This window comes from Charadrius vociferus, unplaced genomic scaffold (assembly GCF_000708025.1).
Source record: "Charadrius vociferus isolate BGI_N301 unplaced genomic scaffold, ASM70802v2 scaffold15, whole genome shotgun sequence".
NCBI classification, from domain to species: Eukaryota; Metazoa; Chordata; class Aves; order Charadriiformes; family Charadriidae; genus Charadrius; species Charadrius vociferus.
The window spans coordinates 4,563,334-4,582,401 of record NW_009650064.1 but is presented as its reverse complement, the minus strand read 5'-3'; the positions used below and the strand labels follow the sequence as shown (position 1 = coordinate 4,582,401).

The 19,068-nt window shown below is 37.8% G+C and overlaps 1 protein-coding gene across 1 annotated transcript in view; it reads left to right on the top strand.

Moving 5' to 3' along the window:
* Nucleotides 1–19,068, top strand: part of VPS13B (vacuolar protein sorting 13 homolog B (yeast)) — a 502,169-nt gene that overhangs the window by 65,884 nt on the left and 417,217 nt on the right. Inside the window, 7 exon segments of the mRNA XM_009891830.1 lie at nt 1,222–1,490; nt 6,340–6,435; nt 6,792–6,914; nt 10,111–10,248; nt 11,615–11,702; nt 17,148–17,339; nt 17,952–18,121. Coding sequence (XP_009890132.1) covers nt 1,222–1,490; nt 6,340–6,435; nt 6,792–6,914; nt 10,111–10,248; nt 11,615–11,702; nt 17,148–17,339; nt 17,952–18,121 — 1,076 coding nt within the window.

The window sequence follows — 19,068 nt, the reverse complement described above, 5'->3', positions numbered from 1 at the left end:
TATGAATTCTTTTTCCTTCTACATCTGACAGTTCTGCCTCTTGGCCATTTCCAAGACTTTATGTGCACCTCTTCTGTATTTCCTGTGTTTCGAGATTTACATTTGGATTGAAATCTGATCTCTGACGCTGTTTTGTAAAGAGAGCAGGAAGGAAGCATGCATTGCCCATATGGGAGGAGGTGTCCTCGCCTCCAAGCATGTGCAAAGAGTTCTCATGAGTGTTTTTTCTTATGCTTTCTCCCATCGCGCAAGTGTATAAATAATTATACTAAAAGACTAATTAGGCTAAAGACTAAAAGCTCTAAAACTTGCAAGAGTGAGTCCTCTGAGATAAAAAACCCTGAGTAAATGGAAATGGAATATGCCTATTTCCATTCTCAGTTAAATAATACATTCAATATTGCTCCCCTGTGGGAACAGTTCTGCATCCTGTACTGCCTATGGTAACTCTGAAGCAGTTAATACTTCTTGGGAGTCCTGTAAGAGCTGTGATGAAGCCACACAGGCAGTTAATCGTGCTGTTTGTACATGCAGTGTTACTCATTTGGATCGGGAATCTTTGACTTGTATCTTTGTGGCAAACCTTGTTTTGTTCTGTATGCTATCTCTAAGATTCTTTTTTTTTTTTTTTTCCCCCCACAGAAGACCAACATTAGGTTCTTTTTGAGTCACAGGTGGCTTACCAGCTTTTTTGAGTGTAGATAAACCTGTGTCTTTGCTTGAAAACCTGATTTTTAAACAAAGGAGGTTTTCAACCTTAATTTTTTGGATCTGTGTTGTGTTTACATTTTCCTTATTATGGCTCTTGCAATTGAAGTCCTTTTTTATTTCATTTTAAAATTGAAAACTATAAGATTGTAATATAACCTTATTTAGTAGGGTTTAATTTGCAACTTTGAAAGGGCTTTAATGGAAGAAGTCTTCAAAGCACATGGTATAGGTGACAAAGTTGAGTCTTGTTGCAAATGTACAATAATAGAACTATTGCAAAGATCCTTAATATTTTTTGGAGGAAAATGTTAATGAATCAAACAAGTGTTTAGAAACTTATATTCAGAAATGTAAAATTTCTACTTTTTTTCTATCACTAAAAATCAAATACCAGTGAATGATACACGGAATACTGTCCTAGATAAATTTCACATACTATAATTTTGAGTATAATAAATACAGTTTCTAGCATGGTTGATTTGAAATTTGACTAAGTTTTTGTTTTAAAAGGCACAGAAGATGAAACAAGCTCAGTAATGCAATATCCAACACCGTATATTAATCAAGATCCTTATTTGCATCAAGATGATGACCAGCAACAAGGATGGGTTTCTTGGGCTTGGTCTTTTGTTCCTGCTATTGTGAGTTACGATGATGAAGAGAATGATTCTAGTGGAATTGATGATGGAACGACGCTACATCAACAGAAATCTCAATCCCTCAAGGATCCTATTGTTTCAATTGGGTTTTACTGTACAAAGGCAACAGTGACTTTTAAGGTAAGTATTTCTCTGTGTCGTATAGGATTTATTTGGCTTGTTGAGAAAGTGCTTAAAGATTATCTGCATGCTTGTCTACTGTTTGATTCGAGACAGGGAATGTTACAGTAATGAATAAAAAAAATGTGAATGTTGAAAGTTCCTCTTGCATCGTAATATATTGTTAATTGCAGTGTGAAGTGGTTTTGCTGTTTCAGGTGGAGTTTGCATATGGACATTTTAATTTTAAAGGGAAATCACTTGAGTTACTTAGATTTAATATTTTTTGATGGGAGAAAAAGCTTAAAGGGTTTTCTGTCAATGTTTATTGCAGTATTCTATGCATCTAACGCTTATATAAACATACTTATTTAAAAAAAAAATTAACTTCACATAGTTTGTGAATTGAAGGAATGTTTTTTTCTTTTTTAAAACTATAATATGTGCAAATATGAATTTAAATTGATAATGCTGACATTAATTTTCCATGGGTTGGAACTGAATTAAAGAAAGGATAAATTATGCATATACTCTGAGGTATAAACTATGTACGCAGAGAAAGATTTGAGTATTTTCTGTAAACCAATCTCAAAATGGTTGCTGGGCTTCTCTCGATTTCTTTTGTAAGCTTGCAGAAGGGAATATGGAGAGCCTGAATAGGATATTGAGATGTACTGACAGAAGTTAAAAAATAAGGTTCTGAATTACATCTCTCATATGGAGAAAGGCTTAGGGACTTGGGTCTCTTTAGTCTAGAGAAAAGAAGATTGAGGGTGGATCTTATTAATACATACAAATACTTAATGGGAGGATGCCAGGGGGATGGGAGCAGTCTTTTTTCAGTGGTGCCCAGTGATAGGACGAGGGGTAATGGGCATAAACTTGAACATAGGAAGTTCCATCTTAACATGAGAAGGAACTTCTTTACTTTGAGGGTAGCGGAGCACTGGAACAGGCTGCCCAGAGAGGTGGTGGAGGCTCCCACTCTGGAGACATTCACAACCCGCCTGGACGCTGTCCTGTGCAATCTGTTGTAGGTGACCCTGCTCTGGCAGGGGGGGTGGACTAGATGATCTCCAGAGGTCCCTTCCAACCCTAACCATTCTGTGATTCTGTGATTAGCAAAATAGTTTTTACACATGCCAAACTATATGAACATAGAATTGCTTGCTTAACTACAATAGAAAGTGGCTCTTGGTTTTACAATTAAACATATATTAAATCAGGACCAGAGCTTTTCAGAGCAGGAAATAATAGTATTTCTATGAGCAGCAGAATAATTAAGGTTGATTTTTTTTTTTTTTTTTTTTTTTAATGACTTTGAGCCCTTTGGATGAACTGCAGTACTTTCATAGAATCATAGAGTAGTTTGGGTTGGATGGGACCTTTAAAGGTCAATTAGTCCATCCTCCCCTGCAACAAGCAGGGATATCTTCAGCTAGATCAGGCTGCTAAGAGCCCTGTCCAACCTCACCATGAATGTTTCCAGGGATGGCACATCTATCACAGAATCACATAACGGTGGGGTTTGGAAGGGACTAGTCCAACCTCCTTGCCATAGCAGGTTCACCTAAAGCAGGTTGGACAGGAGTGCATCCAGGCCAGTTTTGAATAACTTCAGAGAAGACGACTCCACAACCTCTCTGGGCAGCCGGTTCCAGTGCTCTGTCAGTAAAGAATTTTTTCCTCACATTGAGATGGAACTTCCTGTGTTCCAGTTTGTGCCTGGTGCCCCTTGTCCTGTCACTGGGCAACACCTCTCTGGGCAACCTGTTCCAGTGTTTCGCTGCCCTCACTGGAAAAAATGTCTTCCTTCTATCTAGTCTGAATCTGCCCTGTTTTGCTTTAAAACCCTTATGCCTTGTCCTATCGCAACAGGCCCTGCTAAAAGGTTTGTCCCCATGTTTCATATAAGCCCCGTTTACGCACTGAAATGCTGCAATAAGGTCTCCCTGGAGCCTTTTCTTCTCCAGGCTGAACAATCCCAACTCTCTCAGCCTATCTTCAAAACAGAGGTGCTCCATCCCTCTGATCATTTTTGTGGCCCTCCTCTGGACCCAATCCAACAGGTCTATGTCTTTCCTGTGCTGAGGGCTCTGGAGTTAGATGCAGTACTCCAGGTGGGGTCTCATGAGAGCAGAGTGGAATGGCAGAATCACATCCCTCAACCTGCTGGCTGTGCTTCTTTTGATGCAGATCAGCATATGGTTGGTTAAGGATGGATATTAGGAAAAATTTCTTCACCAAAAGGGTTATCAAACATTGGAACATGCTGCCCAGGGAAGTGGGATCACCATCCCCAGAGTTATTTAAAAGACAATAGATGTGTTGCTTAGGGACACAGTTTCTTGGTGTTTTTGGCAGTGTTAGGTTGATGGTTGGACTCAGCGATCTTAAAGGTCCCTTCAAACCTAGGTGATTCTATGATTTTGGGCTGTGAGCACACATTGCTGGCTCATGTCCAGCTTTTCATCCACCAGGACCACCAAGTCCTGCTCAGCAGGGTTGCTCTTGATCCCTTCATCCACCAGCCTTTATTGATACCAACACTTGCTCCAGCCCAGGTACCAAGACCTTGCACTTGGCCTTGTTGAACCTTGTGAAGTTCACATGGGTCCAGGTCCCTCTGGATGGCTTCCCGTCCCTCAGGCATGTCAACCACACCACTGAGCTTGGTGTCATTTGCAGTCTTGCTGAGGGTGCGCTCGGTCCCACTGTATGTGTCATTGATGAAGATGCTGAACAGTACTGATCCCAATATGGAGCCCTGAGGGACACCACTTGTCACTGACCTCCATGTGGACATTGAGCCATTGACCACTACCCTCTGGATGCGATCATCCAAGCCATTCCTCATCCACCAAACAGTCCACTAATCAAATCCATATATCTCCAATGTAGAGAGAAGGATGTTGTGGGGGACTGTGTCAGAGGCCTTATGGGAGTCCAGGAAGATGACATCTGTAGCTGTTCCCTTGTCCACTGATGTAGTCACTCCATCATAGAAGGCCATGAGGTTGGTCAGGCAAGCACTTGCTTTTGGTGAAGCCATGCTGGCTGTCTTGGATCACCTTCCTGTTCTCCATGTGCCTTAGCATAGCTTCCACGAGGATCTGTTCCATGATATTCATTACCTTCATATAATGTTTATGGGCCTGATTGTCCACTCAATTCCATCAGCAGTTCCCTGTCCCTTTTTGCCTGTTTGGCTTGTCATTTGTGCACAAGAGAGTACTTTGAGTGGCTTCGTGGCTACTTTCTCTTAGGTGTTTTTGTTTGGTGGTATAGCAGAGCATTTAGCTGCTCAGCAACTGTCAGAAAGGATGAGACAAGTGACTTTGGGAGCTGCAGGCATTCTGTGAGGAGGTTAGTGATGTTTAATGCCCTCAGTCTCCTGGCTAATTTGGGTGCAAAATTTGAGGACATAAAGCATCAACAGGCATTCAGTCATGTTCTTTTGTGTCAATCTGCTTCAGCCTTCATTTAAAAAAAACAGGCTAAAAATAAATCGTGGAAAATCTTTTCTTCCTCCTTTAATTATCTCTCCGGCCACCACTTAAAAAAAACTGAACAATCAACCAGAACTCAAATTTCTCTTTTTTCATGGTTCAGGCATCTTCTTTCTTTTGTGCTTTGTCATGCAGTAGTAATTTTGTGCCCTCTTTCCTCCCATGAGAGAACTCATTAAAAATAATATGAGCTTCTTTTCTGAACAAGATTTGCTGGATTGGGCTTTCCTAATGTTTTTTGGGGAAGCATATACATTTTATATTAGGAAGTGATAAAAACTACTTAAAATGTAACATCTTACATTCTATAAATTTCAAATTTGAAGTGATCTAATATACTATTATGGTGACAGTTAGGAGGAAAACAGAATTCATTGTTCTGCTTGCATGCAAAGAATGTATGGAATTAATTTGGGTTCATATTTTGGTTAAAAAATAAGGTCAAGTTTCTGCATTAGCATTCTGAACAGTTGATATCATTCCAGCTAAAAATCATGCCAAATTAAATGTAGCGTTTTCTAATAATTGTGAAAATTATTCTTGTAATGTCTGAGTTCTTTTAATCAATTAATTGCTTTTCCTCTGCAATAATTGCACACAGCTGAAGGGTGATTAGTGATTTTTTTAATCCAATTTTCCTGGACATTTGGATTACAAAATTTTAATTTGAAACAACATCCATGTGTATCCACTCTTGAAAATAATGAGACCTTGTGGGTATTTTTATAAAAATTAGATTTTGAACTATTTAAGCTGCTCAACATAAACATTTTTTAATGCAAAACATAACGCCTTCATTATTTGTGCCTCTTTTCTTAGCTGCAGGTTACATGCTTTTTAACCTGACTGTATGTGTTTTACCTCTTTTAATTTTTATATTGAAATTGTGCAAGAAATATAAAAGCGTGTTTCTCTCAATTGCTATGACAAGAAACAAAAATGAGAATGGTTGTAATCAAAATGTTTCCTTAGTATTATTGTGCTGTTTAATTATTTGCTGCAAAGAATAAATAACGTATTTATGGATTTTTACAGCAATTTATAAGCTAATTTGGTAGTATTTTAATAATGCAGCTGTGTATCCGTTTCATCTTTTCACATAGTTTCTCTTTAGATAAGCAAACTGAAAATACTATAGTGGATTTAAAACGCTGTTATGGCATACTTCAACCAGAAGTTGAATATGAGAAGTTCTAATATGGATAATGTGTTACAGCTGTTTAACTGCAGCTGTTTCCTGCTGGTTAATAAATTTTAGACCATAATTTAATTTGTCTTCATCAGTTCTGTATATTAATGACATTAGTGCTGTTTAATACTAATATTGACTTATATAAGGTGTTTATCCTGTTGTTTCATAGCTCACTGAAATGCAAGCTGAAAGTAGTTATTACAGCCCTCAGAAAGTAAAATCCAAAGAAGTTATATGCTGGGAACAAGAAGGAACCACAATTGAGGTAATTAGTAATTTTCCATTTACAGTTTTTCTTTTTTATTCATTATAAATACTGTAGTAAATAGTTAGTAATAAAATATTTTGAAATAATTTCATTACCGGTTGTTAATATTCTGCTATATTGGATGTGTTTATTGTAATAAACATGTAGATAGAAATTCTCCAAATTTCTAGTGTTATAGTGAACAGACTCTAAAGTAGTCCCTTCCTTCTAAGCACACTGTTTGATTATCTTGCTATTTATTAAAGCTCTAAATATATAAACCTAAACATATTTTGGTTTACTTTTCTGTATCTTTTCTGTTTCTCGTGGAGTAGAATTCTTCAAAATATCACTTTTTTTTTTTTCCTCACTAGGTCCTTATGAAAGGTGAACTTTTCTTTGATTGCCAAATAGGTTTTGTTGGTTGCCAAGCTATGTGCCTTAAAGGAATTATGGGAATTAAAGACTTTGAAGAGAACATGAATAGGAGTGAAGAAGTGAGTATACTGAAATACCAGTTGATGTACTGAATAAGCAATTCTGGTATGCTTTAGAATCACCATAGAATAGCTTGGGTTGGAAGGGACCTTTAGAGGCTGGGGTCACAGCCACTTTTGAGCAGCCACCTGCTCCAGCATGGGGTCCTCCATGAGCTGCAGGTGGGTATCTGCTCCACTGTTAACCTGCATGGGCTGCAGGGGGACATCCTGCCTCACCATGGTTTTCACCACAGGCTGCAGGATAATCTCTGCTCTGGCACCTGGAGCACCTTCTCTCCTTCCTTCTTCACTGACCTTGGTGTCTGCAGAGTTGTTTCTCTCACATGTTCTCACTCCTCTCTCTTGCTGCAATTACTGTTGCGCTGTTTTTTTGGTCCCCCCCTGCCCTCCTCCTTCTTAAATATGTTATCACAGAGGTGCTACCGCCATTTTTGATTGGCTCAGCCTTGGCCAGCAGTGGGTCTGTCTTGGAGCTAGCTGGCATTGTCTCTACCAAACATATGGGGAGCTTCTACCAGCTTCTCACAGAAGCCACTCCTGTAGCGCCCCCTGCTACCAAAACCCTGCCAGACAAACCAGTGCAGCAACGTGTTCCAGTGTTTCACCACCCTCATTGGAAAAAATATCTTCCTTCTATCTAGTCTGAATCTGCCCTATTTTAGTTTAAAACCCTTACGCCTTGTCCTATGACAACAGGCACTGCTAAAAAGTTTGTCCCCATCTTTCTTATAAGGTCTCCCTGGAGCCTTTTCTTCTCCAGGCTACGTAACCCCAACTCTCTCAGCCTGTCTTCATAAGAGAGGTGCTCCAGCCCTCTGATCATTTTTGTGGCCCACCTCTGGACCCAATCCAACAGGTCCATGTCTTTCCTGTGCTGAGGGCTCTGGAGCTGGATGCAGTACTTCAGGTGGGGTCTCATGAGAGCAGAGTAGAGTGGCAGAATCACATCCATCAACCTGCTGGCCATGCGTCTTCTGAGGCAGCCCAGGATATGGTTGGCCTTCTTAGCTGTGAACAGGCGTTGTCAGCTTATGTCCAGGTTTTTATCCCCCAGTACCCACGGGCCCACTTCTTGTGCTTGTCCAGGTCCCTCTGGATGGCATCCCGTCCCTCAGGCATGTCAACCACACCACTGAGCTTGGTGTCATTTGCAGTCTTGCTGAGGGTGCACTTGGTCCCACTGTATGTGTCATTGATGAAGATGCTGAACAGTATTGGTCCCAATATGGAGCCCTGAGTGACACCACTTGTCACCGATCTCCATGTGGACATTGAGCCATTGACCACTACCCTCTGGATGCGATCATCCAAGCAATTCCTCATCCGCTGAACAGTCCACCAATCAAATCCATATATCTCCAATGTAGAGAGAAGGATGTTGTGGGGGACTGTGTCAGAGGCCTTATGGGAGTCCAGGTAGATGACATCTGTAGCTGTTCCTTTGTCCACTGATGTAGTCACGCCATCATAGAAGGCCAATTTATTTATTAAAATACTTGATTGCAAGAACTTAAAAGGCTGCTACCAGTTGTGATTTAAGTTTTTTGAATGGGTCACTAGAATATGTAACTCAATGTATGTTCCTTACAATTGGAAAGACAAATATCTAAGAGTGAGAAGCTGCAAAACATAAGGCTTTTTTTGACAACTCCACTACCCTCTATCATTATATATTAATTTCTGTATTTTAAATAGAATGAAAGCTTGGTTGCTTAAGATCAAATCAGGTATCCATATGAACTGCCCTTAAAATATTTAATGAAGTGGTATGTGAAGTTCTAAACTCAATAATGAGGATTTTGGGGTGAACTATATGTAGAATAGTGCTCTAAAGAACCAGACAACAGCAATTATTATCTGTGTTTAAATAAAGACAAGTAATGCAGCCAACAACAGACCTGTTAACTGGATGTTAGTGCTCTGTGAAGTCTAGAAAGTGTTTTAAGGAGAAAAATTAAGAAAGTAGAAGAAAATATAAAGTGACTATATTAATGTAAAGTATCTCGTTATTTGGAAAATGGTCATAAACTGTACTATGGTAGGTATGATGGGACAGGTTCTTGTACTTCTTGTGAGAGCAGCATTTCTTGGCATCCGTCTCAAGTGTCTGCATGCAATGCGTGCCGGACAGAAAACAAGCAAGAAGAATTAGATATCCTTACGCAGCTGTAGTGTATGATATTATTGGGATTATAGAGGTATGGTGGGACATGTTACATGACTGGTGTGCTACAATTCATAGACATAGGCTTTTCCAGAAAGACAGACTGGGGAGGCAAGCATGAGCCAACTGTGAAAGATGCTGTACTGGCCTTGCTAGATACAAGAGAGACATGGCTGGGGAGATGTGAGGGTGGATGGCAGCCTCACCTGCAGCAACTGTGAGAGTGTGAGGTATAAAATCATGAGAGAAGTGATTTTTGGATTGGTGGGGGTGGGTGAGCGAATGAGTTTCCTGTAGGTTAGTTGATAAGGGACACTTTGGTTTTTTGCTCTTTTTCATTTTTCTGCCACCCTCTAGGGTGTGAGTTAAAGAACATATCTGCTTTTGTGAGTATGGTGGTGATATTGATACTGCCTCACATGTTGTCTTTCTGTACTGTTATAGTTGGGACTGGGCCTTTGATAAAGGTTCCAGCTTTGTTGTGATTGAGAATAGATGGAAAAAATCAATCTCATTTAAATAACTGTTTTGGAAGGATAACTCTTGATGGGAAAGCTGTGTTGATTTCAGGAGGATAGAGAGTTTGGGATATGGAGAAGGCATGTAAAAATCTAGATAAATAAAGAAGATGGATAAGGTAGCAAGGAGGTCATAGACTGAAATAACTGCTTATCATGAGGACGATAGATAAAGCATCTGAAAGGCATTGGTCAGAGAAATGTGAGTAGATAGTGACAAGAGGATGGGGCAGAATTTGGAGTAACAATGATCTGAGGTTATTTTCTGTTAAAATGAAACTACTATGTTCTGTATAGTGGGTTTTTATTAATTTGAAAATGGGGAGGGAGGGGACAGGAACTTCAGCATTATTTGATTAAAGTTATTTTAATTTTCTTATCTTCATTCATAATGAAATATGCTTTTGAGGGATGCTACCATGTCATTAGTGTATTATGACAGAATTGAAACTGCTCTGTTGACTGTATTTTTTTTCTCCCTTGCTTTATTGTTTTCTACTACCTCATGAAGGAGGCCTACTTCTTTAATTGCGGAGAAAATTTGAGTGCAAAAGGGATGACGTACCTTACAAATTCACTGTTTGATTACCGAAGTCCAGAAAATAATAGTATTCGTGCAGAATTTATATTGGATGCAGCTCATCATAAGGTCAGAGAATTAATTTTTTCTTAGAAAAAAAATTTCTAATGCTCTCTAATGGATTTCTAATGATTATTTACATCTGTGTACTATTAGAGGAATGATTTTCATTACTTTGTCATGTTTAACTGAGTCTCATTTTGCAGATGGCCAAAAAAAAGAGTAAACCTGTTTGTGTTTTAAAATAAATAAATAAATTAAAAAACTATGTCCAAATGAATCCTCAAACTCCCCTCCTGCCTAAAAGCTGAATTAGTGCCGTAGTTTCCAAAAGCACTAACTACAGAACACCTGCAGAGAAAAACAGAGATACGAGAGAATGCTAGCAAAAGGTCAAGCTTTACCAGCGCGTGCTTCTTTAAACTCAGCCAGTACGTAGTGCATGGTCTTCAAACTAAGAAGTACTCTCTCAGAAACCAGATCTTGGGCAATGTTAATTTTATTGTCTGTGTGCTATACTTGTCTACTTAGACAGCCTTTGGTAGAGACAAATTTTCAATCACCAATAGTCTGTTTTGTAAATTGTGCTGTAAAACTTTATTCCCTGACTGTCTGCAATTATTAAAGACTGGATGTGGTGGCCAAGGTGGTCCCTTCCAGGTGTGTTCACAGGTGGAGTTGTGTACTTTGTGTTATTGTACAGGTAAGCCGTTTAAAAGTTTGAATATATCTCTTTTTTTAAATTTAAATTTTACTATTTTCACCTTTTTAATACTACTGATGAAGTGTAACCCTGAAGAATCCCATTAAAAAAAGAAATTAATTAGTGAAATCGCAAGTATTCATACATATTCAAACATTTCCCATAGTGTGTTTTAGTTTTAAGCTTAACTCTTTCCTTGGCCTGTTTTACATGCTTTTATGATTTGCCTATTTTTTTGGCAAGAGAGAAAGCACACTTGCTGTGTAATAAGGGATTATATTATGTATTAATCCCAATAATGGCATGAAGTTTTAATAAGTTTCCTACTGTTTAAAGGTAAACCCACAATATTCCTTAAATAAAAAAGCTTGAATGAATGAGCTTCAGTTTTCAGTGTATTTAATTAGGCAGATCTATTGGATGCAAGAGGTCAAGTGAAGAATATTTACTCCATTAAAGGTACTAATTAACTAGATGCTATTGATGAATTGGTCAGCATGTCCACTGGAATTATGGATGTGCCTTTGTGTGGCCTCAAATAGAAGTTACATTACCTATCGGAAAGGTGAATTCTTTGGGATAACCTCTGTCCTTTGTTTTGATAAGCCTTTCCGTGTGTTGATGCACAAATCCAAACATGAATATATCTCTCTCATACCAACCTATCAGTTGGTAATCTCAAGATTCTTTCCTAATACAACGTTTTCTTTGTTTGCTTTGCTTTGTTGGTAGGAGACATACACAGAGATAGCTGGAATGCAGAGGTTTGGGGCTTTCTACATGGATTACTTGTACACAATGGAAAGCACCAGTGGCAAAGGTACCTTTTATTTGTTGTTTACCCTGTTAAATAATAGAAACAAAGAGTTTTCATGCCCAGGTGGTCCTTGACCGACTGTCCTCTAACTTACCTCAGATTTACCATCAGGTTCATTGTTAAAATGGTTTCATCTTCATTGATGCATTTGAGATGAGCTGTTTTGGTTAGCTGTTGATTGTTGGTCGTCTTCCTTTTTTTCCTGCATAAGTAATCACAATGATAACTTTTATAGTCAGTTACTAAACTGAAAATAATTCTCTTGTAGCAGTGGTGTGAAGTTCATAAAGTATGATGTCTTTTTTTTTAAAGTTGTTGTCATTGTTGACTTTGGGGAGGAAAAAAGAATCTTTTGAGAAACTTTGGTTGAAGAATGAAGTTGATCATCTAATTGGTGCAGAAGTTGAAAAGGACTGCCATTTTCTGTTGTGAAGAAAAATGCAAGGAAAAGAGATAGTGTGGAGAATTAGTCTTTAAATATACATACCGTAAAAATTTTGTGAGCCCAAACCATGCATGCATAAATATTGACTAATTCCAAGTAATTTTTGAGATTCCTATCAATTATTTTCTAAATCTTAGGCAATACAGTAGATTCAGTGCAGTAAGTATATCTACTTTTGTGAGTGTCACAAAAGACAGGACAAAGGAGTTTAATGTATCAGCAAGTAATATGTATATATTTTTGTACAGATATTCTTATGGTGAATTGCAATGTGATTTTCCCCCCCACCCCTGGTAAGACTGTCATCTACAGCTGCTGATCTGCAGTTTTATTGCCTAAATAATGCTTTCTTCCCCACTTGTGTATTTATTATCATGAACACTGTTTCTGTGAACATCTGTTGAGAATGTCTTGCTATTTTGTGACCAAATATTTATCTGTCCTTGCTACATAGTCCAACTCATCTGGGGTTTTTTTGCACATTTTGTCTCTATGTAAGAGAAGTCTTAACTCCTAATGTGTTTTTTTCTGGACTTGTTGGACATTCAGCATAAAAGGAGTAGGAAAGAAAACCTTCCAGTTTGGTCAGAGGGTAGATCACGCAAAGCTTATAAAAAGAAATAATTGATGCTATTGCTTTTGTCAGTAGAGGGATGCACTAGGTAATTTCACAGTTCTTTCCTGGCCCTGAGTCTTTCCTCTCTGTATCATGAGTGTGATGTGAAGCTGAGAAAACGCACACGAAGTGAAGCTTCTACTGCAGTCTACTTCTTGTTTAAATAAAGAAATAATAGCTTAATTGCATGCAATAACTTTTATGTAGATAAGTTGAAGACCTAGGGTAAGCCTTATCTCCTTTTTGAATTTTGGTATAGACATTTGAATATACACATACTAGTTGATTATGAGGAAAATTGATTTTGTGGAGTATTTTGTCTTGTTTCTCTGAATGCACAAAGAATTTAAAGACATCTCTTTCTGACTGTAAGTAACCCATTTCAGAAATTGCTGAACTCAGAAACACCTTTTCAGGCTGCTGCTGTTTTCTGACTACCTTTTCCCCTCCTCAGCTTCTCTCTTATTTCTCTCAGTTTGCTTTCTCAGGGCCTTGGCTTTTATTTCCTGCATCAGTCAACAGGAAAACACCTCACAAAATGCAGCTTGGCTTCCTATCAAGCCTTGCTGTGTGCTTTTATTTCAGTATTACTCCTCTAATTTCAGCTACCTGACTACACAGAAGAACAAATAGAGTAATTAATTTTTAAGTTAATGGTTTAAATGGTTGTTATAGCTCTAGAATCAAGAACTTAAACCCCTAAATTTTCCTATAGTTTTGTTCATCAGAAAAGCAAATGTGACATTGTCTGCTAGTTATTTTCTAGCTGATTTTTCCATATTACGAGTCAAGTATATAATTATTCGATAGAACGTGATCAAATAGGTGTAAATTATTTCATTTGAAATGAAGGTATAAATATGTCAAGATTTTGAAAACAATATAAATATTGCTGCATTTTAAATATATGATGTTTATATGAAATTATTTACGTAACATTTTACTATTTCTTACTTTGACATTGTTAACTATGTTTTTAGTTACAGTCAGTGTACACCACCTTCCTCTAAAAAAAACTTAACCCAACTTAAGTTATGGGAGGCTGTTACTGTGATTGTAAGATTTTTATCTGTCAAGGCAATTTTGGTTTGACACCTTCTTTGCCCCTTTAACCTTTTGTGAAGCATATGATTACTGATTAAACCACAAGTGCCTCATGGATAACATTAACCTCCGGAGTTTCATCTGTCACTTATAGAAGTTCATTAATCACTTTTAGTATTTTGAATGAAAACAAGATAGATAGTCATGCACCATAGTCTTACTTTGAAATTCTGCCTGTCCTTCCCTTCCAACTTTATCTTTCTATTTTTCGTTTGTGTCAGTACATAATAGTAATTTCCCTGAAACATTGTGTAGCCTGTCAGTTCCCTGATCACTGATTTGCATGACCTACAGACTTAACGGGGTGTACTTCTGAAGTTATATTGTGTTTATAATGTGTACCTATCTATTTTGGTGGCAAGTTTGTTATGCAGCATCCTCATTTTAAGATTTTTTTTTTTTTTCCAGTTAGAATTAGACATATGGTTTACAGAGAACTGAATACTCAGTGATCAGAAATTATTTTCCTTTATGCGTCTGTGGAATTTCAACAGTAACCTGTGATCAGCTACTTCTGTAGAACCAATAAATTTTCTATCACATTTTCTTTGCACTTAGTTAGAATTAAATTGAACTATTCCAAAAGTGGTTTGTGTAAATGCTGTCACTTCAGTATATTATTCATATACATACAATATATACAAATGAGCTTGTTTTTTTTTCTTTTTGAAAACGTAGGCTGTTATTATTTCTAAAGGCTTTTAGCCTTGATATTTTTTGAGGTTAAGGTTTTTTTTACAGTTCTTAATATTGTTCATGTGAACGGGATACTGTTTAGAAATGGAAAGACAAAAATGTGTGTTAACTGTGTATTAAGTAAAGCATAGCCTGACAATAGGCTGTATGCTGGCTTTTTTTTTTTTTAAAAAAAAAGTCTTTTCCAGGGTTTATTAAAAAGGTGGTAACTTCAGTTTCATCTGAAGATTTGAATCAGGTTTTATATGGTAATATCTTTCTGTCCTTTTTTCCTTTTTTTTTTTTTTTTTCTTAGAAAGGATAAACAAAACACCAAGGGAAGCAGAGGCTATAAATGCTGTCACTATCAACTTCTGTTTGACTTTTACGGACAAAGTTAATTCTTCTGCTGAGCATATAGGCCTGTAAACGCCTGCAGAGCATTAGGCCAGCTCCTTGTCAAATTCGGCATAGTCTCAGTTTATTCCGGGATCATTTCCTCACCAGTGCTTAGAAGCGAGAACATTTTGTAGAGTATGATTTAAACATAGGGGAAAAAAAACCTAGCCTGCCTTCCTTTTCCCCGAAGCTCACTTTCCCCATTAAATGACTGTTTTGAATGAGTGCAGTAAAGGAGGAGGGAGGGTAAAGGATGTGTTCCCTGGAGGGTGAAAGACAACTAGGTTCCTCTTGGGCAACCAGAAATAAAACATGCTTTCTTCCAGTCGCTTTGGAAGTAAGATTTGCCTTGAAGTTATGAAGTATACCATGCCGGGCTGCTTAACCACAAAGCCTCAGCTACACAGAAGCTGACAGGTCCTATGGCTCTTTGACAAAGTGGGGAGGTCAACTGTCTGCAGCAGCTGCAGCTCCCACTGCCCAGTCTGGCAAGCTGAGCTTGCCTTGCCATTTATGTTAGTACGGACAGATTGTGTCAGTGAGGAAGATCGTATAACAAGAGTTTGGAATTGTCAGATTTTCCTGTGGTTTTGGGTAATATTTCTCTCTACGGGTGTGTTTAGCTTGTTACTGTAACAGAAAGGCAGGAGGTTATTTGATATATGTAAGGAAATAGGTTGATTTGCATCTGGGCAGATGGGTGAAAAGAGGAAGGGATGGGATCTATCTTGCATTGAGTGGATATACAAGATCCAGATTGGATAAGAGCTCGGAAATCCCTTGAAAAATATTACTGTTGAGAAAGATCATCGTGGAAGAAGTCAAATCATCATGGAAGAAGTCAGTCCACGGCTTACAGAGACCTTGGCTTCTGTGGCATGACTTGATCATGAGTACAAGAAGAACATATGAAATGGACAGCTCTGCAATTGCAGATGTGTTACATTGTGGAAACCAAGATGAAATTGGTGGCAATGGCTGTGCATTTCCTGGCACATTTCCATTTGTCGCAGCTTTGACCAGGTGGATTATGGAGTACTTTGGTATCTAAGGAGTATGTGATATCCAGATTTACTAAATGAATTGAACTGTCATCCTACAATTTTATCTCAGAACTTTTTCATTTTTATAGGTTTAGTGGTCTCGGAATCCATTTAATCTTGATGCTTATTTTGTCAGACTGTTCATTTGTGTAATGGTTAGTAAGACATTTAATGTTTAGTGCTTGTGTCAAAGCAACAAACATGCTGTCAAAGTGATGATTTATTAGGAAAAAAAATGAAATTCTGCAAGCTAAATATGTTAGAGGAGTGAGAGTATTTTTTTACAAGTCATATGTAACAGGGAAACTTGAGATTCTGAAATTTGCATAATTTAACTGAAGAATTTCCATGCAGTTTGCTTAGAGAAATGTAGTCATACTGTTTGATAGCTGATGAGTAGCCTGTATACAGGATTTGTGTTTTCGGTCTACCTCACTACCCTATACCTGTATCAGAAAAATGATGACTTGACTTGGTACACTAGTTGCTGTTCTGAACACAAAGGTTATGGATCTTTTGGATGCAGAGACTAAACCACCCTTTTATCTCTCTGGCGTTCCTTCTAAAAATGGTCTGAGACATAATTAAAGAAGTTTTCATTTGTGCTGCCCATGCTTTACGTCATCAGTGAATAGAAGGAAGGGTCAGTCTGATTTATGACAGTACAAGTGAGTGTGAGTCTCATCACTGTTCTAGCTCATGTACCAGCGGATAGCATTTCAGGGGCCTGTATCTGCAGTTTTTTTCCAGCACGCCTTTTCCTTAATTATTTGGGATGGATATCTTTGTGATAAACTGTAGAAAGTTTTGAACAGCACGACTGTAATTGTCACCTTGGGTTAAGTTGCCACAGAAGTTTGGAGATAGTTTGGACACCTTCAAAGAGTCCCAAGCTTGAGAGATACAAAGTTAATGGAAAGGTTCCAAGGTTGTGCTGTGCTTGGAGGCAAGGCAGAATCTTGCCCTGTTTGCTTAGCATTAAACAGGAATAATGCTTGTTTAAACATGTTAAACTAGTCACGGTATAGTTATGTGTTCATTTTGCATTGTTATATTTTCTGTGTAAGTCTGCAATCACAGGATTTGAAACAAAAGTAGCTGATGATAAATTTTATTATGTTCATTTGTTTGGTGTAAATTGTTGTTATTTATAAAACTTCTTGTAGTTTCTGGGAATCAGCAAGATCTTTCTTCAGTAAAGAGTGAAGATTTTGGAAATGTTCAGGAGATGTCTACAAAAAGTCTCATTGTGGGTCCACTAAATCTTCGACTGGATAGCAGTGCGGTGCACCGGATAATGAAAATGATAGTTTGTGCTCTGGAACATGAATATGAGCCATACAGCAGAACTAAGCCAGGTTTGCTCCTATTGCATATACGCAAATATACAGTATTAAATCAGACCAAATTCAGTGCTTTTGAAGGTGCAACTTCCAAATAGTTATACTTCAAACCTGTCAGGGGATTTTGAGTCCAAAGAGCAAAATTTAAAATAAAGATAAAAGTAATTGCGATATCCCCATCAGTGTTGGATATTTTCAGATTTTGAATCTGAGATAATTTCAGACACTTTGGAGGCCATTTGTTTCAATCACAAGCCTGTTGTTGAGTAAGGAGGGTTTATTTCATTGACAACTCTAACTTATTTTCTTCTCTAAGACTCCAAAATTATCCCTGTTGGTATGTATTTATTAGTTTGAACTAATAGTTCTACAATATAAAAATGCATGGACACAGGCTGTGGTAAACTGTTAAGATGAGTTTTTGAGAAAGATACAAATTTCAAAGTAAGGAAAATCCAGTTACGATTGCATTTAGTCTTAGTGTGGAATAAAATTATTAACTATGAAGGGGGAGAAATACTTTCCATTTTTTGCCAGTCACTAACCATTTCTGAAACAGCAACTGTACAACTGCAGGAGTTACTTTACATATTTTAGTCAAACATATGTAATCTTGATTTATTGTAGATATTATGGATGGAAATAGAACTATGCCAAGCTCAGAAGAAGTCGCATCATTGGAGGAATACATTCCCACTCGACTTACAACATTCACTGTTCTTAAGTGTACAATTGTAATCCCTGTGGCAGAATTCAATTTACTAGACCACTTGATTCCAGTCATCATGGGTGAGAAGGTATGTATGCACAGATATTTATTCAGTTCTTTCTATGAGCATGTGCTATTTCATATAAATTTTCTCATTGGGCTGTTATTCCATGGACTAGATGTATTACTGAATTCTGATTGAGTTTGGTGACCGTGAGCCTTCCCTTCTGATACCTTAGACAAGCGGTGTGTGCTGTGACTAGCTAGACTTGTAAACTGAAGGTGTCATGTGCTGGTAGGAAAAAAGAATTTGGAAGAAAGAAGATTTTAAATCATCAAGCAGATTAAAAAGAAGTAGCTCCGACTTGAAGTTTTTTATGGAAAACTTTTAATCAGTAGAGTACCTGTTATCATTTTGCCATGCAGGTCTTCCCAAACTTGGTTATGTCTGAAATATTTAAATACATAGGCTCAGTAGGGACTTCATAGATGTTAACAGCAAGCTCTCATACTACTTCCAGCCAGGACACCAGCAGGACTTTGGCTGTTACTGAGCCAAACTGCTGAGTGACTAGCTCAGACAGCCAGAAATGAAATTTCCTAACTGTTTTATCTTCTGGATATGTGTATTATATCTCCACCTAAAGAATCCTGTACTGGTTTTATTCCTACAGGACTCCTTCCTCATTGCACAAAGCTGAGGTACTGTAGGGATGAATGTGTTTTATAGTGAAGACTTGCAGTAGGTTTACCTCTTGTGGCAGAGTCTGGAAGGTATTTTATGGATAAGAGAAAGGACAGGAAGAAGGGGGGGGAAGTCAATTCTTGATTGAGTTCCATTTCTAGGAAATTTATGTGATATTAAACACTTCCAAAGTGGTTTTTTGACAAGTGAACACTACCTGCTGCTTCTTCACTACCTGCTTCTTTGTGAGGACAAGCTTTTTTAGTGGGATGTATTTTGTGGAAGTTCTCAGTATTAGTGAATTATTTTTGTATCAGCCTTTCTTTTCAGTGGTAATTTTTGTCTAAAAT